Genomic DNA, 23538 nt, shown 5'->3' on the forward strand with positions numbered 1-23538 from the left:
CGAGAGGCCGCCGACCACATGCAGGTATTTCGAGAAGGAGTCCATATTCCAAGTCAACATGAATCCAATTTCGGCGCGTATGGGAGTTGACGCGCCGTAGTAAGTGAGTTCGCCGGCTGTTCCCTTCTGCCACACCTCATCCAGTGAAGCCTCAGCTTACACAACCTTCTTCCCTCTTACCGCGACGGTTTGCAGCAACCTGATGTTGCAGTGACAATCGCCCGTCGGTACCGCCAATCAGCGTTACGGGTTGCTGGCGAGTCAGCTAACGCTCGGCTCGGACCAGACATCTATGACTTCTTCGCCGCCCGTACGGAGTAGAACCAGGAAGCTCTGCCCGTTCCGGGTCTGGATGCCTGGTTAGCTTCCGTACGTTGTGCATTGGGCTAGGGTTATTCTGCTGCCTCGCAGACTACACGAGTTATTCTATGCAAAGTATGGGCATGATGCGATGCCTGATGATAACTAATCTGTCCATATCTCCTCGTATGCCTCTGCAACGTGGGGCCGGGCAAACGTCGAAGAAAATAGCGTGAATTAGCCATCGTTCCTGAGCGCCTAGTTCTGTCGCACGCAAGTGCAAGTCGACTTCCTGATACATCGATAGACTTTCAGAGCTTTCTCGTGCCGAAGTATTCGTCGATGATATCCCGTAATCTCAGCGCTAATCCCTCTTCTCTTTCTTTATGGAAGTTCAGTCCCGTACTGGAACAAGGATCGTTGCGCGCGGGAGGTTGCCATCGTACGTCGACCTCAGATTTGAGATTAACATATACTCCCTGCAATATCTTAACAGATCCGTCAAGATGTGACATCCACCTTTATACGAGACGCCGAATACGCCCTAACAAGGTTGACGCTCATTGCCTGGCGGGCGGTCACCGATGCGTGTGTCTATGAGTCCTGGCCGCATGTACGAGCGTGCTGCGCCAACTCGAAATGTTAGACAACCGCCGAGCGCAGAAGAGCACCGTTTGTAATAAGCTTCCTTTTCCTACCTGTCACCACCTTGCGCCAACGAGCGTGTTGGTACACCCGACTCGATGTGTCAAATTGCCGCCGTGGGCAGAAGGACAACATTTGCGACAGGCTCCCTTTCTCTCCTCGTGATGTGTCTGATGATTATCTTCGTAAAACATCGTGCCCGCCGGGCTGTGTAAGGTCAGTGCCCGTGTTTGGTCGATTAACTTCTCTGCGCGCCCACAGAACCTCACAAACCCATATCGGCGGAAACGCATGAGAACAAAAGCAGTCCTTCCTCCCGATCCCTTAAAGCGCCATGGCTTTCTTCATGAGCGCTATCAAACTGCCCAGCTCCCGAGCCCCCATATTATAAGTCTCGTTCAGGACGCGCAGCACACTGCAATGCATTCCGACTCCCCCGAATACTGGTTCGACTTCGATGCAGCTTCCTCGAAGTGAGTATCGTATCATTCGAGATTGACATGACACTCACAGCATACGAATAGGACCGGCGGCTTCTCTGAGATCCCGACTGACTCCTTATCCGAAGAGGTCGTGTTGAACAAGCAGTCCAATGGCTTTATGAAGCGCAGAAGCCATTCCATCTCGATGCTCTTTGCTGCCGAGAGCGACGACTGCGGACCGGAATCAGGCCCCTCTTTCAACACGCTGAATGTACAGGAAGAAGTGTTCCCCATCCATTATGAGGACCATGTCCCAGTAAGTCCACTACTTCACTGGTCGCCTCGGTTGTATGTACTTAAATGGCCGCTGATGGTAGTACAACACGCGCCGCGTCATGCTGGATGACCTCTCTCCGATCTCCTGCGTCTCGTATGCTCCGACTCCCGAGTTTACTAATTCCACCCTCTCCTCGTTGAACTCTACGCCTGCTACGTCTGAGGATGATCTGGCCCTCAGCTCATCACCTTCACTTCCTGAGGATGCTTTTATGGAGCGACCCGGCTTCTCTGGCCGGTCTCAGGGACATGAAGTGGATCACTTTATTGAGGGTGGCACCGATATACACACCCGAAGCTTCCTCGACAGCCCATCCTGCCTGTCCCCTGTGGGTTTACCAAGTTTATCCACAGCCCCGGAACTATATCCTCCCATGGATTATTCACGAAGCCCTTCTCCCGTCGACTCTTCACATTCTTCTCGCTCTCGTGACTCATCTCCTTCCCCTGTGAGCCCGTCGGCCCTCTCTTCTTCTAGCCCTTTATCTTCACCCCCAACGTCCGTAAGGGATATGTCCCCAAGTATAACGGAGGATGAGGACGACGAGCCTCAGCAGCCACAGAGACCATTCCGACGCGCTGTTCTCCGACCTGCCCCTAGTACCCGAGTCATCTCGCCTCCTTCCAGTCCAGAGCTTCGGCACTCTAGTCGCCTGGTGCAGCAGCCCCCTATGACATACAACGCAGATGCTATCTCGGATGATGAAGGGCAAGGGCCTTCGCATGCCTTTGAGACCTCCAAGAGGAAGAGGGAGGAGGATGACTACAACGATGATTCTTGCACCTCCGGGGACGACTCGGACGACGATTTTTCCGCATTCGAGCTCCCGACGCGGCCGGTTAAGCGACCTCGCAGCGCGGGCAGGGGAAGCAACACGCCACACCGTGACGGCGAGTTCAAGAAGGGCAGCCGCGGTGGCAATCGCCGGGGCAGAGGGCGCAAGGGGCACCATACGGAGAGAGCTTTTAGCGGGCGCAGGGGTTCGGGTCGCTACGTCTGCACCCGGGAGCGCGGCGACGGGCGCCAATGTGGCGAGAGTTGCACTCGGGCCGCAGACCTAGTACGGCACATCTTCACCGTCCACGACCGAGGCAAGGTCGAAACCTTGTCTGAAGAGGATAAGGCGAAACTCTACGAGGTCACTGACCCAAGGGAGCGGATTTGGTGCGAGTATTGTCGGAAGATACTCTCTCGAGTCGACGCTCGGAAGCGTCACGAAGCTAATCCGAGAGCTTGCTCCGAGTTCCCTTCCCCCCCAGAGGAAGACGGAGAAGAGAAAGGGAAGGCTGGGCCAGAGGAGAGAAAGAACGGACGCCGTCCCAAGCCCCGCCGCGCTGCGCGCCGATGAGGGAGTCCGATGTGTAACATGGCTTGGAGGCCGGTTGCCGAAGGCCAACGGCCGAGGCAGCATGATTCTGTGTTCAGGCCCTCAAGCCTGCTCGAAGGATCATCCTCTCTGCCCGCTCGAAAAACTGCTTCGCTGCGTCATTGTCTCCAGGGCACCCGCCCCCGCATTTGTCGTTGTTCCTGAACCCTGTAATCGGTGATATTTGTATACCATCCGCTGTGTTTCCTGGACGCAGCACGATCTCTGATACCATATTTTTATTTGCTCTCGTGTCGACTCGCCCAAAGCCAGATTGCCTGATAGTTGGCTCTTACCCTGTCACTCGGATATCGCGAAACGCCTGACGGACAACCCTGCCCCGAAGGGCTACAGGCGTTCAATTCCAACTCCTGGCGGACTTGAACTCTCTTGACCCTCTTGTCAAATATGACCGCAGCTATTTTCTGGAGGTATCTGTTTCCCTCACCCCGAATTACGTGAAGCAGTCTGGTAAGCCAGGAGGGTCTTACTTTCATTTAGCGTGCTTGGATTAGATTTGGATAGATGGTCGTAGCATGGGTCATCATATTCTCTCATCCCCACACCCCGCTGATGGAGGGGCCCCTGCTTCACTAGTACTGGCAAAGATGATTAATCAGTGAACTGCATGTGTTTACCAAGCGATCTCTTAGTCTCCGTCATTACCACCCGATGAGGCTGCGTCTGCCTCTCGGATCGTCGAGGCAATGACGGCAGCCATACTGCCACATCCAAGTCATGATTGGACGACTGAGAGAGATAGCGACTGCTTCTTGGGCGCTGGCCCAGTTGAGAGGATCAGCGTTTCGGGAAAGAGATGCCCGTAGCTAGGTGTGTGCGCTTCGGTTCATGAGGCAAGGAGATCTGGACGGGAAGCTTACCTGTGCACCGATACCGCATGTCTTTTTTCTGGGGCGTCTGGAAAAGACCCTCTATTTCGAGTTTAGACTCGTATTCCTGACAACAGGTACCACAAATACAGTGCTTTCGACTCCGTACGAGCGTCCCCATTGGTTTACCTGTCATGGCCTTGTTCCATGGTTGGTAGGTTCAACGATAGCAGCAACTTGGCCCTTGGAACAGGGATTGAAATCACGAACTTCAGGTTGTTCCATGTGCCATCAGCACCAACGACGTCCTTTGGAAGGGATAATACAGAGTACCACAACACAAGACAAATCGAAACACCGGTACCGGTGTGCTAAGTCTAAGCGAGATCCAAACGGCTGAGCTCCGATGTATTTCCTATATACGTTTCCTGACCTTAAGCCAAATCTTGCTCTGCATATCTCGATAGCAGTTTGTTAGTTGCGTGGCGCAACATTTCTCGGTCGCCCGAGGACGCGCGTCCTTCCAGCCTTTACAGAGGGTCTCCCCGACTCCCCCGCCGGTGTACAGCCAGACCGTACATCTGGAGGTTCTAATAGAAGCTTCGTCTAGCCGCAGCTCAGTGCCCCAACCTCCAATGCACTGCAGCTCATGTCATCCAGTGCACACCAACGGTCTACCTTGCTGATCTTGTACCTTGAATGTTAAGCATCTGGTAACTCGGCCATCCCGCACGTCTCAAGGACACCCTCCGCCCTATGCCTGATTCGACATTTGAGGGCGCTATGGGCTTCTCCCACCGCCGCCGTGTCTGCTTCGGTCATACTAATGCACGCTCCTACCAGTATAGGCCTAACTGCTATGAACTCGTATGCGCCGGCTATGTCTTTGTGGGCGAGTGACTGGTCCTACGGCTTCTCGCTGGCGTCGCATATAAATGAGGGACCCTGGGCTGTTGCAGGCTCCTCTGTGTGCTTGAGACTGGACTCCCTCCCCATCTACTTTTCCGCGGCAATAATGAGCGACCGCGACCTCCCCTCTGGCGAACCACCTGATATGTCAGACTACTTCGAGTGAGCACAAGAGGCGCCTTGCCTGCTAGATGCATGTGATAACCTCCTTCAGTGTATCGTCCATACCTTCTGCAGAGGACTTTCTTGAAGCGTACTTTTCGTCCCTTCCATCAGAGGTCTCTCTGCCTCATCAGCCTGGCGACCTTGGATTGTACGAGCAGGCTCCAGCAACGATCACTTCCGTCGAGGCATCACTTGACAGAGCCGATGAAGACCCCTGTCGCTTCGTAGACCTTCCACTGAGTAAAGATGTTCCTTCTACTCAGACTTGTGTGTCATCCGACCCGGAAGGACGGTTTACATCCTTCGACGCCACACAATATGCCTACTCTGATTCGGGAAACAGTGCTTCGATTTCCACATTGCTCGAAGACGAATACACAGCATATGAAGCCGCACCTTCTGGCGACAATCTGGAACAGTCCCAGACCAGTCAAGATTCTGAGGCGTCTAGCGCGTTTGCTGCCAACTACCTCAGTTGGTCTGACTTACACTTCTACTCGTCGACCGCTCCCTCGTTACCAACGTCTTCTGTGACTACGGCAACATCCTCCGACCTATGGCCGGAGGTCGAAAGTACTGCTGTTTCGACATCGACATCTGCTATTATTGCGTTGCCGAGCCCTTCTGCCTATGCCTACAACAGCTCCACCTTCACCGAGTACGAGGAGCAAACCGCTGTTCGTCCTTCCGGATACCTCTCAGCTTCGTCTGCCCTGTCGACAAATGCTTCTATTGCGATGTCGCCTCCCTATTTCAATCCGGCTGACCAGTATACCACCACTGCATCATTACCGGACTTCTTGCCTCAGACACCTGAAAGCCAATCCGAACACGCCGGACCGTCAGATTCTGCTTATATGCTGCAATACCCGACGAGAGCAGCCTGGCCCGACCTGATGACACATGAACCTGCGCCATTGGTACCGAACCCTGGCAGATCCCAGAAGCGCAAAAATCGTGAAGAAACGGACGGGTCCGATGACAGCAGCAGCGATGGGGCCACTTATAAGTACGAAAGTCGGGAGCATGCGCATAAGAAGAGAAGATTCGCGGTCGCTCAAAGGCTGCTCCGCGATCCTGCTGATACCGACGCAATCACCACCTCCTCCAGAGCCTCAGTAGACGCTCGCGAGTACTTGCCTTCGACTCCATACTCTGAGGCTGGCGTAACCACAGGCTCCCCACAAAATTATTCGGACGGCTCATCGTTCTACAGCCGAACGTCTAGGTCTGCTATACTGGCCTTGTCAGATCCAGCTTATGATGCCTCGATTTTCTCCGAGTACGATCAGCAAATGCCGGGAGGCTCTCTTGGCTACGACGCACCTTCTCCTGCACCAACGACAAGTGTTCGTGACTCATCAGCTCCCTACGCCCAGGCCGAGGTTCACCGAACGCCCTCGTTGCGTGACCCAACGTCACTTACTCCAGAGAGTCAAGATGAATCCGTCGGATCATCAAGTTCTGCTTATATGGGGTACGACTTGACCACAGGAGCTTGGCCAAGCGGAATCTCAGGTGCAGCTGCGCCTCCAGCGCCACAGCCTGGACGAGTCCAGAAACGGAAAAGACATCAAGACACGGATGCATCGGACGACAACAGTGAGGCTGACCCAAGCTATGAGCCTGGTGGTCGCGGTCGCATATCGAAGAAGAAAAGACTACCTGTCGCTCCAAGGCGGGGCCGCAACCCCCACAATGTCGGCGCAGTTGCTAGCTCTTCCAGAGTTACGCTCGATGACCTTGAACACCGCTCTCTCAATACACGCTCTGAGGCGGCGGCTACCCCCTCAGGCTTTTCGGAAATTCCTCGCCATGACTCTCCGCCGCCCAATCTCATCGATGAAAGGTCCACACAACGCAGGCCTGCGACTCGCTCTGGGAGAGCTGCGACAGTCAACAGTACAAGTTTGCAAGATTCCCAATCGGGGCGCCAGGAGACTTCCTCTGGCCCTTCCCGCAACAAGCGGTCGATCCCGAAAAATAATAAACAGCAACAAACCTCCCAGGAAAAGCCTCGCATACCGTGCACGTTTGCGCCAGCCTGCGACAAGACTTTTGGACGCGACACAGATTTGAACCGACATCTCCGCTGCAGCTGCAAATTCCGGCCCCAGGACGATCCCGAATGGGTATGCGAGGTGTGCGGTAAGCCCTTCAGCAGATACGATGCCTTAAAACGCCACCAAGCTGGTATGCATGGAAATCAAGATGAGGGGACAGGAGAAGACCCTTCCGAAGAAAGCGACTAGACACAGTCCTGCCCCTTGCAAAGCCCGTGTTCCACACTATACCCTTTCATAATAACTGATACCCATAGACAATCTCACACACCCCTGCATGGTTTTTATTAGCTATAGCATATCCTTCGACAATCTACCGTACCCTTGCATAGTCTCTTTGATCCACATACTAGTGATAGCATACCCTTCGACCATCTACGATACCCCTGCATAGTCTTTTTGATCCGCATACCTAGTGATAGCTATCATCGTTCATCATAATTAGCTTGTATTGGCTTTTGCAGGCTACCTGTGGCATCTAGCTAGTTTTCTCCTAATCAATTCACTGCTGGACAAGTTCGAAGGTGTAGCCTCGGGTGCTGTTAAGTTGCGGATAGTCAGTCTGCGATCCATACAACAGCGCGGTACCCGAGGCCTAGAGTAAGCTCAAGACATTGTGTCCATGAGACGAAGTGCTTCTTGCGTTTCTTGGACGCCGTCCTCGCATGAAGGCATCCCTAAGGGCAAAGGCAACCTTATCAGGCCTCCCTGGCAAGTCCGCGGCGGACGAATCCAGCCCGATATCTGATGGTTCTTGTTCGAGAGTCAGGAATCCGGATACTTGACCGATGTCATTGAAGGGTTAGTATTCGAGGTTCCAATCTCGAAAGTCCTGTATTCAGCGGCCCGAATCGCCCCTCGAACGCCGGTGCATCTTGTAAGCCCAGCGACCGAATTCCCATGCCACACAGTGCAGCGTATTTACAATTGACTGCGACGGTGGCAAAGCAAACGACGAGGGTGTAGAACATAAGCACGTCTGCAGTCGTCCCGCGTGCCCCGGGTGGCACGGGCAGATACCATGCGCTGCATTGTCGTTGTGGGAGCTTAACTCAAAGTGGCTCGGGGCAATAGTTTCGCGGAAGGCATGGCAGTTTCCTACTGCCAGAACGACCATGAAACTATAGCTGGAGAGCATCCAGCGAAGTAAACACAGACTTCAGAACACAGTAAGTTTACAAGTAACAGTGAGTAGCCTCCGCCACAACTGTGGGAATCCTCACCCTTTGGGGAAGTAGTACCTGTACAGTTGTTCGGCAACTCCCATACAGACCATTCGTAACCCGGCCGTAAATCTCATCGACCTCCGCAAGTTCTGGGACCCGGCTTCACATATCAAAAATGGTGCGTCTTGCTGCTGTCAAGACCAGTGCTGGAGAATGCTGAGCATTGTCTGTTATCTAGACCAAACGCACGAAGAAAGTCGGTGTTACCGGAAAGTACGGTACCGTGAGTCACAATCCATCCCTGGCGACGAGGAGGCGTAAATGAGGACGGATGACTGACCCGAATTCATGTTCGTTAGCGTTACGGTGCCTCCCTCCGTAAGCAGGTCAAGAAGGTGCGTAATGATACTCCGCTATCTGCGAACTTGGCTGAACGTTAGTTACGCTCGGTTTAGATGGAGGTCTCGCAACACGCGAGATACACCTGCTCCTTCTGCGGCAAGGTACGACCATCGTTCAGATTACTGCTAGCCTTTATCGATTTGGCGCGAATATCTAGGACTGCGTGAAGAGGACGGCTGTCGGTATCTGGCAATGCAAGGCATGTCGCAAAACAATTGCAGGTGGCGCCTGGACTGTTTCCACCACGGCTGCTGCTACTGTCCGGAGGTGGGCCTTTGATTTTCGGTCTACGATCGAGTACTGACCCAGCTCCGTAGTACGATCCGGCGGTTGCGCGAGTTGACGGAGGCTTAAGTGGTGGATGGTCGTCATGTATTGCTTTCTTTATGTTCAGTCCTGTATTCCTCTCACTATCCATGAATGCATGCGCTATGCCTCGCATCGTCTGGGAATGTGGACGTGACGTTGGGCAGAGAATGTGCGCTTGCAACATCGTTGGTACTGAATATCCCTGCGGATTGTCTCACGACTGGAATCTGAATCGTCGTGCGCCACCCTGCACTACAATTGTGACGGTAGCTCGCATGCTAATTGTGCACCAGATACCATGACTTCACTAATTATTTGTAGCGACAATAATGCCCAAGAGCGGTTTGATGATAATACTGTAGACAGATTATGGCTTGGGCCATCGTCAGCCACAATGCGCAATGTCATCTATTTGTACTTATTTACGTGGCCCTAGGGCAAGCTGTCTTGGGTAATAACTGCGACGTCCCTCACATCTTGCTTTCCACCCACCATCATGGCTTCGCCGTCGACATCTGATGCTGCCCTAAAGCTAGAAATTGCCCGCCTCACAGGTAGGCAGGGTCTTCTGAACATCTTGTAGCTGCAATTGACCGGTACACAGCTTCAATCAATCACGCGAAATCAACGCTGCAACAACCACCTGCAGGATATGCCCGACCTCAATATTCTGCTTATCGGCCGCCACCGAGGAGTAATGCGTATGTAAATCCGCACTACAAGCCACCTAGTGCACCTTCTAGGCCTTCGACGTCAATGAACCTGATCAGCAAGCCTCCTCCGCGGCCGGCGCCTGTCAGCAATGAAAAGAAGGAAGTTGTCATAGGCGGTGTCGCCTTTGAGTCCTCAGGACGCTCTCTAGTCCGTAAAGATCGTAAGTTCCGTTCTTAGCCATCCTCCCTCTCCATCCCCCGCTCCGTAGTTAGTTTCCTCTCCTTATACCACGACCCTTCCTGCAGTACCGAAATCTGCTTCCGCTCCTGTGGCATCACGCCCTCGCCCATCTAGGCCCCGACCTGAGTTTAATAGGAATGAGGCTGGACATCTCATCAACGCCAATCGACAGTACAAGCCTAGGAGTTCTCGCCCTCGACCTGGGAGACCGATTCGCAACATGACCCTTAACAACAACGTTCGACCATATCAGTCCGTCTGGTCCATCGGTCTGCACGGTTACTTCTCTGACCATTCTTACAGGGCACGCAGAGCGGCCAAGCAGCGAAAGTACTCGGACAAGCCTTGTCCTCGCTTTACTACTACAGGTGCGTCGTCGCCACAACCTCAGTTGTCGACATGCCCTAAACATCCTCGGTAACACCGCTTCAAATCGTGTTCCCTTCACAGGAACTTGTTCTCGTGGCCTGACCTGCATGTATCAACATGACCCGGACAAGATTGCGATCTGTTGGCCTTTCTTGCAAGGCACCTGCCCCAATACTGCTGAGACCTGCAATCTCTCGCACGATCCGAGTCCCCAACGTGTCCCGGTGTGCATGCACTTCGCCAACAACGGTCGGTGCACGAGAGAGAACTGTCCCTTCCCGCATGTGCGCCTTGGCCCTCGCCAGGGCGTCTGTCGCGACTTCGCAGTACTCGGCTACTGCGAGAAAGGGCTTGACTGCGAAAAGAACCACGTCCGCGAATGCCCGGACTTTGCGGAGAAGGGCGTCTGTGAGACCAAGGGCTGCAAGCTCCCTCATGTCATCCGGGCTAATCGCAGCCGCAAGGCTCCTGCTGCAAGTGGCGCTGGCTCTTCCTCGGTGACATCTTCGACCCAAGTTGCTGATCAGACTTCAGCTTCAGCCTCTAAGGGTAACTCTGGTTCCTCTTCTGAGACTAACACTGCTAGCGCTGCGCATCCCCCTCCGGTTTCGGTCGAGGATGCCCAGATCGGCGACGAGTATATCTCGTTGACTTTCCATGAGAGCGACGAGAGTGAAGATGCTAGCGATAGCGACGAAGAGGAAGATGACCATGACGGCGACGATGATGATGTAGAAGATGAAAAAGAGGGCAAAGACCCCACCGCAGAAGAGGATCATACGATGTACGTTCACGGATGAAGCAGCAATATGTGTATCTACTATTGGAATACCCTAATTTATCGGATGCATTGTGTTTCGTGCAATTCTGTTTCACTAGGAAATGGCTTGCAAGCCGTTTAGGACGGCACGACTCGCAGGGTAGACATCTGAGTAAGACACAGTAACCCGCTCAACGTCATCTTGAAGGCTTACTACTATTATTCCACAATTCCGCAGCAGATGAAGTGATGTCCATTGAGCTTCGAAACGTTAGCGACATTACGATGTACTACATGTGCCCTTCTTCTTCCAAGGTAATCACGAATGGCCCCTCCCTGTTGGCGAATGTCGTCCGCTCTCGAACGGAGAAGCTACAGAAAAAGTCTCGCATTGGATCTATAACGGTAAACTTACACACTCTCGCTCGAGGAGAATGTGCAATTCTTAGTCGTCAATACCCATACGTAGCCCGAACTTCCACGGAAGTAGTACTGTTCATCCGACGTTCACATGATGCTGCTACTGGCTAGTGGTACAAGTTAATTACAGGTCGCCTGAGCTGGAAGGATAGCCCGAGCTCGACCTTCCCCCCTTCGACTCCCCACACAGCTAAGATATGACTACCGGTACGCTTAGTGTCCCAGCTTAGTCTTTGTGGTACTGATACGCCTGGCAGAGACGAACGGCACGAATGCCCCCAAGAATGGAGCCAGTAGCCTCAACGGAACCAGCGGCCATCCGAACGGCTATAAGCTGGGCGACTTCTCCATAGACGAGTGCCGACCTATGCGGGTAGTTTGCATAGGTGCGGGATTCAGTGGGATCCTAGCCGGAATTAGGTACGCATCTCAGTCACCTTGAATCACGCGACTTTAACGCTTCTTCTCCACGTCGTTCAGATTCCCGCAGAAAGTCCCGAATGTCGACTTGACTATCTACGACAAGAACCCTGCCATCGGTGGTACCTGGTATAACAACAAGTACCCGGTAAGTTTGACTGACTGCTGCCCTTCCATTGTACGCAAGCTCACTCGGCTGTCAGGGCTTATCCTGCGATATACCGGCACACACGGTAAGTATTCCGGCCAAGCATCAGACTACTGCGGATTTCTGAGTTCATGCCGATACACAGTATCAATATGCGTTCGAGGATAATGTAAGTCCGTCAACGTCTCCTACGAAAACTCTGTACTTACGATATGTAGATGGAATGGTCAGCATTCTACGCTCCGGGCCCCGAGATCCGGGAATACCTGGAACGCGTCGCGAACAAGTACAAAGTCATGAAATATATTCACCTGGAGCACGAGCTCGTCGGCGCGTACTGGCAAGAAGCCGAAAGCAAATGGCGACTTCGCGTGAAGCGGCCGTCGCCCAATAGCACTCCGGAGAACAAGCAGTACGAGGAGTTCGAGGACAAGGCTGATGTTTTGTTCACCGGGCTGGGATCGCTCGCTCGGTGGCATTGGCCCGACATAGAAGGTCTGAAGGACTTCAAGGGTTGTATCTTGCATAGTGCGGAATGGGATGTGACCGAGCGCAGTTGGCAGGAGAGCGTAAAAGATTGGGGAGATAAGAAAGTCGGCGTGATCGGAGTCGTAAGTCGTTAGTCGCTTCGTATACGAGCCGGGCTGAGCTGCGCGACAGGGCTCATCAGCTATTCAAATCGTGCCAGCCCTGCAGCCCAGAGTCGCACATCTGGTAAACTTCGTCCGCAGCAAGACGTGGCTCGCAACTCCATTTCTGGAGGAGAAGATGAGCGACTTGCTAGGAAGAGATCCAGCCGGCAGCTGTACGTGATAGTGCCGGTGGTCACCGCACGAATTTTTGTGACTTACACACCCCGTGTTGTAGACGTATTCACGGAAGAAGACAAACAACGCTTCAGAGACCCTGCCTTCTACAAGAAATTCAGGCACAATATGGAACACGAACTCAACGTTAGTGCAGAAACTCAAGTTTTCTTGCCATTCGAGCCTCTCACTGCCTTCTAGTCTACATACCAAGGAACACTGAAAGGGACGAAAGTACAGCAGATGATCCGCGCGGCGTTTACCGAAAACATGAGGCAGAGACTCGCCAAAAAGCCATGGATAACTGAGTACCGTGAGTTGTCCGTCTTGTCGTCAAATGTGTTTGGGACCTGATCTTTCCTTGGACTTGAACGAGTTGCAGTGCTTCCCGATTTCGGTGTGGCATGTAGGAGGTTGACACCAGGCCCAGGCTACCTCGAAGCCCTATGCGAAGATAATGTGCGTCCATCATTGGAACATGCGCTCCACTCGCGTTGACGATTCGTAGGTGACGTTTGAACCGACACATATCAGACGGATTACGGAGACCGGTATCGAGCTTGTTGATGGCAAGCATCATGATCTCGATATCATCGTATGCGCAACAGGTATTGATCTCGCGTCCATGATTGCGATGATGACTGACTATAGCGGATTATTAAGGCTTTGATACGTCCTTCCAGTATCCCTTCCCCTTCGTCGGACGAGGCGGCATCACACTACGAGAGAAATATACACCACACCCTCGGACGTACTTGGCCCTCTGCGTCGACGGGTTCCCGAACTGGTTCCAGTCGTGTGGACCTAACTCGGGTGTTTATGGCGGGTCTCTCGTTGCAATCCTGCAGCAGCAGGTCGATTATGCCGTCAAGGCGACGCTAAAGCTGCAGAGAGAGCGGCTCAAGAGTATGGTGGTCAAGAAAGAGGCTGTCGATGATTTCGACGAGTATTTAGAGGTAATTTGTCAGATGACATCAGGCTTTTGTGTTTTTGACACTTGTCATAGGCTTATTTCCCCAAGGTACGAAGCTATTCCCGGCATAGTAGGAGGTTATAGTCTGAGCTGAGTGCCTCAAGACTGTCCACACGGAGAAGTGCCGATCGTGGGCCAAGATGGGCAAAGATGAGGGCCGTGTCGTCGGGCTCTGGCCCGGTACGTCTCGAAATGTTCGTCTATACTGTTGTCCTGATGCTGCTATTGTAACAAGGATCATCCCTGCACTGTCTTCGCGCCTTTGCTCACCCCCGTTGGGAGGACTTTGATTACCAGCCGCTGGATCCGGTCAAGAACAGGTTTTACTGGCTTGGAGATGGGCAGACGTACAATGAGAAGACACTGACGGGCGATAGTAAGTCTCTCAATGCTCAAGGCTGTTGTTTCTGTTTAACCCGGCCGGCAGGGGCATGGTACCTCAACCCTGATGAGGTCGATTACCCTCCTGGTGAGTATGCTGTCCGTCAGCGATGTTAGCAAGACATTGAAGGTTCTTCCCGCAGTCCCGGAGAATTGAGCATCCGCTAAGGGAGTTTCGTCTATCTCGTTGCAACGATGTATGGTGTCAAGACGTCATCTTGTCCATCCATTTCTTGTCCATTTCTAGTTCATTTGAAGGAGGATATGTGTGCGGTCCAAGTAGCTGAGGTCTGGTAGCACCTTGCATAACAGTATTTCCACAATGTCATGGTTGTCTGGGTAGGCTCATTCTCATATTCTCACTGGGATCCCCTCAGTATCCCCTCAGTATCCCCTCAGTATCACTGCAGGGGTTTCTGGGACCTCAAAATGCATTTTCCCACCCTACCGGCATTGGCCGAACGCAGCCACCTCGGCCACACTATGATACTCTGCACCACTTAGCGTCGACAAACAACACAAATTTAAAGCCGCGACAAATATAAGAGCAGCAGCGTAACATCAACCTCGATGACCAGCTAGACCTGGTTGCAAGCAGCCAGAGAGATGCCGACGTGAAGTTGGCACTTCCCAGTTTCCATATCAGGGCAGGATATGAGCCTGAAGTTGATCGGAAGCTGTATAATATACTGCCGTTGTGATCTCCACCTGCGCCACCCGTGTAACCGTTATTCTGAAAGATGGCCGGATCGCGGTGGATTCCCCTCGAGAGTAATCCAGAGGTACCGCACTTCCAACGCGGGGAATGCAATATCTCATGTTCGTGATTGACAGGTCCTGAACACGGTCTGTCCTTTACCACTTAACCGGACGTCGCGAACTTACAGCTGCGCCAATAGTGGGCACAGCGAGCGGGGCTCGTAACATCCCAGGCTCAGTTCGAAGATGTATATGGGCTCGATCCTGAGGTACATGTATGCAGTTTACCAGCGTGAACAGTGTTACCATCATCATGATAGCTCCTCGCGATGGTGTCCAAACCAGTCAAAGCGATCATCATGCTGTTCCCAATCTCCGACGAGTACGAGGCGAAGCGGAAGGACGAGGACGAGGCGCTGAAGAAGCAGGAGTCGAAGCTCGACCCTACGCTGTTCTTCATCAAGCAGACGGTACGAAGAGTTTCGCATGCGGGATGGGCCTGCTCATGACTGGTTTGCGAGGTAGATCGGGAATGCGTGCGGGACTATCGCGCTGATCCACGCGCTGGCGAATGTGAGTGCTACACGGAAAGTTGGGAGTCGGCTGATGGACCCTTCGTTCGCACAAGTCGGATATCGTTCTCGCGCCTGGAAGTCCGTTGGCGAACTTCATCGACCAGTGTCAAGGTAGGTTATGATGGTGCCATCTCCACTCGATATCTTACTTAATAGCCCTTCCTTTGAACTACCAGATAAAACCCCAGAGGAACGCGCCAAGCTCCTAGAGACGACCGAGATATTCGCCAACATCCACGCAGACACGGCGTCGTCGGGACAAACGGCAGCACCGTCCGCTGATGAGAAGGTGGAGCTGCACTTTACGTGCTTCGTCGAGGCGCCGACGAAGGAGTCACGGAACACGGAGGCCCCGAGCGGCGCGCAGAGGCTCGTGGAGCTGGACGGTCGTCGTGTCGGCCCTATTGACCGGGGACCATGCACGGATTTGCTGAATGTAAGAGGCTGAGAGACTTGTGTTGTAAGCTGACGTTCACTGACAATTTACGCAGGATGTGGCCAAGTTCATCAAGGAGAGGTACATTGCTGGGTCGTCCAGCATGCAGTTCAGCGTCATGTCGCTCGGCCCGCCGGCCCATTAGGTCTGCTGAAGAGGGTATTGTCGCATACCAGTCATGTCGAATCGCGGAGGAATCCAGGAAATGTATTTGTATATCCTGTCAAACCGGATGCTCGTGTGGGTTTTGGCGACTATTCGCTGGGATCCCCATCGGCCCGTGAGGATATGTGCTTCCTTCTGAGTTCTCAGGAGTGGAAGAAGGCAGGCTCTCATCGAGAGATACCCTTCCGTACAGTGCCTTCTACACATCAACTCTAGACGTCGTTGGATACATCCAGAGCAGTGTTTACTTTGGGTACGTGCTGGGTAAGCTCTGGAGCAAGCGAAGGGTCGAGACGCGACGCGGTCACGTGCCTGGCTGAGCTTCTGATTGGCTGGTGCCCGAAATAGCAGGAGCAGGGGACTCTAGGTCGCGTTCGTCCGCCGGGCCAGCGGCGGCTCAGCTGACTATATACTCTCCCGTCCGTATGTCCCTCGCATCCTCTTCGACCGCCGGTTATCCACAACCACCATGTCGGTACAGAGTCAGTAGACCCCTCTTCGCTGTGTGCGACGACGAGGACTGACGGCCGGTCTAGATAAACACTTCCTGAACACGGCGCCCACCCTTGTCCTGGACTCCCTCGAGGGTCTCGCGAGGCTGAATCCTGCCTTGGCCTTGGATCCTACGGAGAAAGGTGAGAGGACGATCTCCTTCGTTCGCCTCTCACCGCTAATCCGACTTGCAAGTTGTCTATGTACAGTCTCCGGACCGATCAAAGGTCGCCCTGATCTGTGGAGGGGGCTCCGGCCACGAGCCCGCCCATGCAGGCTTCGTAGGTACGAGCAAGCCTCACTGATCCTGCGCATAACTCTGACTAGTAGCCCCCAGGTGATGGAATACTCACTGGTACTGTCGCTCTTATCATGATCTTATCCGGAGGGCCTTAATTAAATAGCCCCTATTCAGCCGCTGTATGTGGAAGCGTCTTTGCGTCCCCGAATGCCGTCCAGGTCCGACGTGCCATAGATCTCGTAGACAATGACAAGGGGTATGTAGAGTATCCGCTTGCATCTCACCTTCAAAACTGATTGTCACCGATCCACCAGGACTCTGATCATCGTAAAGTAAGCAGTATATGTTCCCGAGCGGGATGACCTCGACGTTCATGTGTTTTACAGGAACTACACGGGTGACGTATTAAACTTCGGTCTCGCGAAAGAGCAATACGCCGCTCTCCACGCCGACAAGGCCGATAAAGTCAAATTCCTCATCGTCGGCGATGACGTCGCGGTAGGTAGAAATCAAGGCAAGATTGTGGGTAGAAGGTGAGGACAGCATAAAGGATCAATAATACGGACACTGACGATTGCCTGGCAATAGAGGTCTGGCGGGTACCGTGCTCGTCTACAAAATCGCGGGCGCCCTGGCGCGTAGGGGATCGGGCCTCGATGAAGTCTACAACATCGCCGAATGGGTGTCCTCCAGAGTGGGCACAATCGGCGTTGGCTTAGAGCACACACAGGTACGCAACCCTCTCCCCTCCTTCCGCGCTCGCGCACTCTCACCCTCAGGCGGCATATGAAATGTAGGTCCCTGGCAACGCACCCGCGAAATCACATCTCGGCGCGGACGAAATCGAGATCGGCATGGGCATTCACAACGAGCCGGGCCACCGCCGCATTTCTCCCGTCCCGCCACTGAAGGAGCTCATCCCGCAGCTCCTCGAATTCATCACCTCCACGAGCGATCCTGATCGCTCGTTCCTCCCCTTCCGCAACGACGGCTCAGACGAGGTCGTCCTGATGGTGAACAACCTCGGCGGAGTCAGCGAGCTCGAGCTTGTAGCCGTTGTTGGAGAGGCGGTCAAAGCACTGCAAGGTACCGGCGTCACTGTCCACCGGGTTCTTTCCGGCAGCTTCATGGTAGGTATCCATAGGCGCCGTATCGATGCGTTGCTGATCCAGCCTTTACAGTCGAGTTTGAATATGCCCGGTTTCTCGCTCACCTTGCTCCTCCTCCCGCAGAAGGACGAGTCCTCCGCACCTTCAACCTCGCTCATCCTCTCCCTCCTCGACGAGAAAGCCGAGACCCCAGGCTGGCGCTGGACCTCTGGCTCCGTGCCTCCCTCCAGCATCCCTCAGCCGAGCGGCAGCGGCTCCTCCGCCTCCGTCCTGGGAGCGGGCGCACACAGACTCTCCGCGCCCGACCCCGCCGCCTTCGTCGCCGCCGTCGAGCGCGCGTGCAAGCGCGTCATCGAGGAGGAGCCCGAGATCACGCGCATGGACACCATTGCGGGCGACGGGGACTGCGGGCTCACGCTCAAGGCCGGCGCGGAGGCGGTCCTCCAGCAGATACAGAAGGGCGCGATCAAGGGCGACGACGTGCTCGGCGCGGTCATCCAGGTCTCCCAGGTGGCCGAGAAGGAGATGGGCGGCACCAGCGGTGCCCTGTATTCGTACGTATGCCGGTGGTTTACACTTTACCATCATTGACTTGCTGTATACAGTATCTTCTTCTCTGCCTTGGCGCAGGGTCTCCAGTCATCTGCCGGATCCCAGTCGACAACTTCGGACGACATCTGGAAAGGCGCCATCTCGTCCGCCCTGGCCAAGCTGTACACATACACCCGAGCTCGACCTCCATCCCGTACGCTAATCGACCCTCTGGCCGCCTTCGTGCAGAGTTTCCCGAACGGCTTCCCTGCAGCCGTGAAAGCCGCTGCAGGCGCTGCCGACGCCACCAAGGACGTTGAGGCCAAGGCCGGGCGAAGTGCCTACGTCGAGGGAGACAGGCTGAAGAAGGAGAAAGTGCCTGATCCAGGTGCCTGGGGTGTCAAGGCAATCCTGGAGGGTTTGCTTGGGTAAATCTGGGTAACTCTGAATCAGCAGTCCTCCTGTATGTAGTGTAATACGTTACCCTTGACCAGAAGAACCACGTATGGAAGTCGGAAATGATGTACACCATACATAGCTTATTGATAATTTCTATGCTATTGCAGTCGTTACATTTTGTGATGCGAAAAGATCATGAGTGAGAGCAAGAACAAAACTACAGTAGGATGCGAATAGACATGGTATGCTACAGATCGTCCTCAAGGGATTTCGGCGCGAGAACACGGATCTTCCGCGTAGAGTGTGAACTACTGATGTCCGGAGGTTCGAAGTCGTCATCAATCTGGTCGTTCACTGGATCAGCATCCGAAGCTGAAACGTCAGGGGATATGTCGGATGGTGTGTAGTCACTGCCTGGGAGGGGCGATTGTGCTTCGTCGGCCTTGTAATTCACATCCCAGATTTTGCTGTCTGGTACCATGCTCTGTGAGCTAGGAAACGGGTCGATCCAGGGATCCATACGTTCGTCCTCATCCACCTCGACGTCGTTGGAGGAAGAGGGAGATGGATGGCTGGAGGGGTTAGGGAAGTCGTATGCTCTGTTGACGAAGACAAGAGGGTCTACGCTGGTCTGCACAATGTCATCAAATTGGGCGTCGTCAAACGAGGGGGGTTCGACGTCGTCAAGTGGGGGCGGGGAAGAAGCAGAGGAGGAAAGGGCTGGGCTAGGCAGTCCTCGGAATGGCAAATCGGAGAACAACAACTCCTTTGTCATGCCCGAGACAGGTGCTACTTCATCGGGCGGAGTAGGTAATTGGACATCGTCGGCAACGTCAGCCTGGCTGGCATTCGGAGAAGTATGGGGTTTTGAACGCGCCTCCTCAATCTTGGCATGGGTTTTCCCGCCAAGAGGTCTATTCGTACGTCGCTTGTAGAACAAGAGATATGCATTTTGATTCTATCAGGAAGCGGGATCAGGCGGCTTTGCACATCCCACTTCAATATTCCAAACTTACCACAGCGTCAGTAGGTCGCGCAGGAGTCACATATGAATCGTCGAAATGATACCACTTGTTCGTGACGTGATTATACGCGTAGGCACGATAGTGTCCTCCTCCTAAGCCACCGAGGTGCTCGTCTACAGCGTACAGATCATAGACGAGGGGTTCGTCGAGGTCGCCAAATTCAGAGACGTCAAGGCCTTGGGCTTGCAAGCTCTTCGCTACTTGGCGCTCGCCCGCCAGGTCGGTAAGATCAAGGCCTTCTACGGGGAAATCCACGAAGGCGTCGATCTTGTCTCGGAGCATCCGACTGTTACTGAACCGCTTTAGGTGAACGACAAGGACATCGGGGATGCTCCACAGATCGAATTTCTTGGTCGCTTGTTGATGCTTCTTACAGCGAGGACAATACCAGAGGTCGTCTTCTCCGAGCTGTTCTTCCCGCGTGAACTCGGCCAGGCAGTCTTGAATGGAAATCCCTCGCGTTTTCTTCTCCGAGGCATTCTTCCTAGCTTCCTCGTACTCTGGGTGAACGAAATCTTCCCAGCGCATCCAAAGCGCGTGCTCCCAGTTCACGGCTTGGTCTCCAAAGAAGAATGCCTTCATGTTCTCGTCAAACTCACAGAAAAACGCATCTCCTTCCTGGAGAAGAACCGGGTTTGGGTCTTCTGGGGTCGCTTGTCGGGCTGCTTCCTCTCGCTTCTCCCAAGAGACGTAATGCTGACTCCCGTAACTACCATAACCTGTTCCGAGCTCGTTGTGCCCGACCTGGAGTCTGAAATTGAACACGTCTTTCTTGGGTCCCGTGATCTTGGGGACCCCAGCAGGGACGCCGTTCTTAGGGATATCGTCGTCGACCACAGCGGACTTCTCGTCGACAATATCGCCCTCCTCCGGCATCTCCTCTTCCACTGTAACAATGTCGCCATTCACCTTCACCTCTGCGACAGGATTCACCGGGGGAAAACCAGTGAGTGTGATTGGCACTTCTTCCATCTCGTCCGCAGGGCCCTCCTCCCAAGTGTAGAGATGTCTCGCATTGGCCGTCCACCGAGACAGTCGTTCAACGACCGCAGCATAGATAGAGTCCAGGTCTCGTGCTTGTTCCTCAGTGATGACAGCGACGAATGGATAGCCAAAGAGACTGGCATTAGCTGTCCGCCCATATGATTGCCTTGATGGGGTGATGTCACAAAGGAAAACGGGGATGATGAAAGGGTCTCCAGGCTTGCGTTTGTATTTAGGGCTCTGTTGCGAAGGACAGGGCAGCTCGAAGCAAACGATCGTGTCGCTATCAGACACATCCCCGCAGAGACAATTGTCGTCCAGGCTCTTATAGAAGCGATGGCTGAATATCTCCAATGTCAGCAGCTAACGATGTCTAGTTAGAGAGTATCCACTGCGGACGGGAAGCAAATGCATACGTTTTCTGCTTTCGAACCCATCCATCGCGCAAGGAGTTGCCTGAGTTCTCTGAACGAGGAATCACGGTTGATCTCGACGGGTACCTACACCGCATCGAGTTAGATCAAGTTATCGGGTATCACACAGCCAAAGGATTACCTTCACGTGCGGTTTGTTGATATCCCATGGAACATAATAGATCTCATGTCTCCATTTCTTCTTCACCGGTAAAGGCAATGTGAGATACATGAACGGATCAAATGTGATGGAGACCTGACATGCACCCATATATCAGCGACGCCATTCATTTCAGACAAGCATAACTCACTTTCTGGCACTCTGGGCACACCAGAGTACTCCTGTACTGCCCTTGGAAAAGGTCTACAATTACACTGTCGTTCCTCAGGAGATACCCCTCCCAAGACTTCTTCGCCAGCTCGACGAGCTCTTTATCCCCTCCCCCCTCCCAGTCTGGCTTCTCGACATAGGGCTTCTTCTTGATTCGGTTCAAATCCTCGTGCAGTCCATCCAGCAGGAACGCGACTAGCTCCTGGGAGTCGTGCTGCTGGTACCCGCTGAACTGCGGTGCGAACCGCTGGAGTGCCTGTTTGAACTCCCTTGGAGAGTAAGACGTCGAGGTCGGGTTCATGGCCCAGATGCGCTGCAGGAGGGCGCCGAAGGCCTCCGCAATGGCTCCGTGCATACCCAGCGGGTTGTCGGGGTTAAGCTCGTCCTGGTAGACACCCGCTGCATAAGGGGGGGAAGAAATAACGCGATGAAGGCGTCGGTGAGACGTGCATATGCGGCAGGAACGTGAGCCCTATATAAGTGAACGGGACGCACTCAGGAAATAGTCCGTCAATTCCTTCGTGTGTGCTAGGCACTGCAGTGCAGAGTTCATGAAACATGTGTTACCCCTGATCCGTTATGTCAGAAAATGAACGAATCCAGTGATGGAAGGCAGCTTACATGTTACCCAAACCTAGCGTGCCCGGTTCTTGTGAGGACTTGACGCGGCTGGTTGACGGCGTAGTGACGAGAGCCGAGGATGGCTTTGTCATTGTGAGGCTGGAAGTACCAGACGCAGTCCTGCCGATGGATGTGGTTGACTGCGTCTTGGGCGCCGACGCCGCCAGACGACCGAAGAAGTCACTTCCTTCACCGAAAAGCGGTTTGTCCTCGTCGGAGTTGGCTTCAGCAGTCACCTGCGTCGCTTCGGCCGATGCTAGACTTCCGTCGCCCTGAATTTCCACCGCGAACGTGTCGCCTGAGTTGATTGTAGAAGCCTCGATAGTTTCATCACTTTCCGCAACCTTTTGTGCTTGGGCTGCGGTGAGTTGCGATGGCGTACAGTATCTCCCTTCCAAGTCGTCGCTTTCAATCCGGTACACGGTAAAGTTCGCTGATTCATTAGGTGCTACAGCGTGACGGAAGCGTTGAAACAGTTCTTTAACAGTGAACTGCGAGCTGGCGGAGACATAAATGGGAGAGCCAGGAGAATTCGATGGATCAGGTTCGGCAGTGATGCGGAAAACTCTGAATCTGGGGACATGGATTTCGAGGTAAGGCTGCCGCGAGTAGCCACGAAGTATAACTGGTCTCGGGAGTGGATGTTCGCTTTTGCCATACCTTGTATGCCACAGGATCAACATCCGTCTACAACGGGCATGCAAGGGCGACTTACCAGCTGGTGAACATCTCCCATACCGACTTAGGGACAAACTCGACGTCTATACCCTCCACAACGGATGTAAGCAAATTGCCATCCTTGTCGATGATGCCAGAGTTATCCACGGGTCCAATGTCTTTCTCTTCAACTGGACCATCCTTATCCACCTGGCCGGTGCACGCCTTTTCCCATCGTCTGTACCATGCTCTAGAGACAACGTACCACGTCTCTCCAGCAGACATAGGTAGTTTCTTGAGAGAGTCGACAGCCTCGATTTTTTCTTGGCCGGACATCGGCTTCGGACCAGACACACCATTGACGGCCCGTGAGGACGAGAGGGGTTGTTCAAGGGTGGCTCCATCTTCTTGTTCGTTCATATTGGCGTCAATGTCATGAACAGCTTTCCTGGAATGCGAGGACTGTGGCGGCGAATCCTGGTAGGGCCCTTCCGAGGCCGATCGTTTGGGAGAAGAGGTGTCCGATTGCATTGACTGCGAGCGTTGTCTTTTCCGACTTGACGAGCTGGATGACGAGTCCAGGGCAATCAACGACGGAGAATGCGATGGTGACGATAACGAGACCATTTCACGAGATAAAAGAAAGAAAAAGAAAGATAAAGGAAAGCAGAAGGGGATGGAAAGGCTCCAGTGCCTGCGCGAACCAAGTCGAACGCGTCGTCACCAAGTCCGTTCTCCCACGCCACAGCCTTGCTCTCGCCTCTCTCAGCCAAAG

At 53.7% G+C, this 23538-nt stretch overlaps 7 protein-coding genes across 7 annotated transcripts; 6 read left to right on the top strand and 1 right to left on the bottom strand.

The window, feature by feature from the left end:
• Positions 1-1365: 1365 nt before the first annotated feature.
• On the top strand, positions 1366-3052 carry GLOTRDRAFT_128293 (uncharacterized protein; the record flags this gene model as incomplete). Its single annotated transcript, XM_007866909.1, has 3 exons — positions 1366-1418; positions 1470-1683; positions 1745-3052. 3 exons carry the CDS (start codon positions 1366-1368, stop codon positions 3050-3052), a joined length of 1575 nt encoding a protein of 524 aa, XP_007865100.1.
• A 5389-nt stretch (positions 3053-8441) lies between these two features.
• Positions 8442-8959, top strand: GLOTRDRAFT_39358 (ribosomal protein L37ae; the record flags this gene model as incomplete). The annotated part of the gene is made up of 5 exons (XM_007866575.1): positions 8442-8486; positions 8563-8598; positions 8659-8706; positions 8763-8864; positions 8915-8959. Coding segments are annotated over 5 exons (276 nt in total), but the record flags the coding sequence as incomplete, so codon positions are not given.
• A 955-nt stretch (positions 8960-9914) lies between these two features.
• On the top strand, positions 9915-10977 carry GLOTRDRAFT_39633 (uncharacterized protein; the record flags this gene model as incomplete). Its single annotated transcript, XM_007866595.1, has 3 exons — positions 9915-10060; positions 10112-10176; positions 10259-10977. Coding segments are annotated over 3 exons (930 nt in total), but the record flags the coding sequence as incomplete, so codon positions are not given.
• A 577-nt stretch (positions 10978-11554) lies between these two features.
• Positions 11555-14242, top strand: GLOTRDRAFT_128296 (FAD/NAD P-binding domain-containing protein; the record flags this gene model as incomplete). Its single annotated transcript, XM_007866910.1, has 17 exons — positions 11555-11564; positions 11615-11777; positions 11838-11925; positions 11981-12010; positions 12071-12094; positions 12144-12536; positions 12586-12730; positions 12793-12878; positions 12933-13044; positions 13114-13190; positions 13240-13339; positions 13395-13687; positions 13738-13752; positions 13809-13884; positions 13940-14080; positions 14132-14173; positions 14229-14242. 17 exons carry the CDS (start codon positions 11555-11557, stop codon positions 14240-14242), a joined length of 1809 nt encoding a protein of 602 aa, XP_007865101.1.
• A 555-nt stretch (positions 14243-14797) lies between these two features.
• GLOTRDRAFT_74967 (ubiquitin carboxyl-terminal hydrolase-like protein isozyme L3) lies at positions 14798-16074 on the top strand. The gene is made up of 8 exons (XM_007866911.1): positions 14798-14867; positions 14920-14931; positions 14985-15053; positions 15105-15254; positions 15310-15357; positions 15413-15470; positions 15536-15795; positions 15851-16074. The coding sequence occupies exons 1-8, from the start codon at positions 14826-14828 to the stop codon at positions 15938-15940; spliced, it is 729 nt and encodes a 242-aa protein (XP_007865102.1). The 5' UTR covers positions 14798-14825; the 3' UTR covers positions 15941-16074.
• A 300-nt stretch (positions 16075-16374) lies between these two features.
• Positions 16375-23054, top strand: GLOTRDRAFT_74971 (dihydroxyacetone kinase). The gene is made up of 18 exons (XM_007866912.1): positions 16375-16442; positions 16497-16595; positions 16648-16737; positions 16790-16807; positions 16868-16949; positions 17008-17025; positions 17080-17226; positions 17282-17423; positions 17491-17823; positions 17875-18356; positions 18408-19690; positions 19749-21104; positions 21158-21241; positions 21297-21410; positions 21466-21884; positions 21981-22054; positions 22107-22766; positions 22822-23054. The coding sequence occupies exons 1-11, from the start codon at positions 16430-16432 to the stop codon at positions 18763-18765; spliced, it is 1782 nt and encodes a 593-aa protein (XP_007865103.1). The 5' UTR covers positions 16375-16429; the 3' UTR covers positions 18766-19690; positions 19749-21104; positions 21158-21241; positions 21297-21410; positions 21466-21884; positions 21981-22054; positions 22107-22766; positions 22822-23054.
• Positions 18980-23382, bottom strand: GLOTRDRAFT_74973 (UCH-domain-containing protein; the record flags this gene model as incomplete). The annotated part of the gene is made up of 8 exons (XM_007866913.1): positions 22822-23382; positions 22107-22766; positions 21981-22054; positions 21466-21884; positions 21297-21410; positions 21158-21241; positions 19749-21104; positions 18980-19690 (listed from the first exon to the last, which is right to left on the bottom strand). The coding sequence occupies exons 1-8, from the start codon at positions 23292-23294 to the stop codon at positions 18980-18982; spliced, it is 3891 nt and encodes a 1296-aa protein (XP_007865104.1). The 5' UTR covers positions 23295-23382.
• Positions 23383-23538: the final 156 nt, after the last annotated feature.

Source organism: Gloeophyllum trabeum (genome assembly GCF_000344685.1).
Source record: "Gloeophyllum trabeum ATCC 11539 unplaced genomic scaffold GLOTRscaffold_00005, whole genome shotgun sequence".
NCBI lineage: Eukaryota > Fungi > Basidiomycota > Agaricomycetes > Gloeophyllales > Gloeophyllaceae > Gloeophyllum > Gloeophyllum trabeum.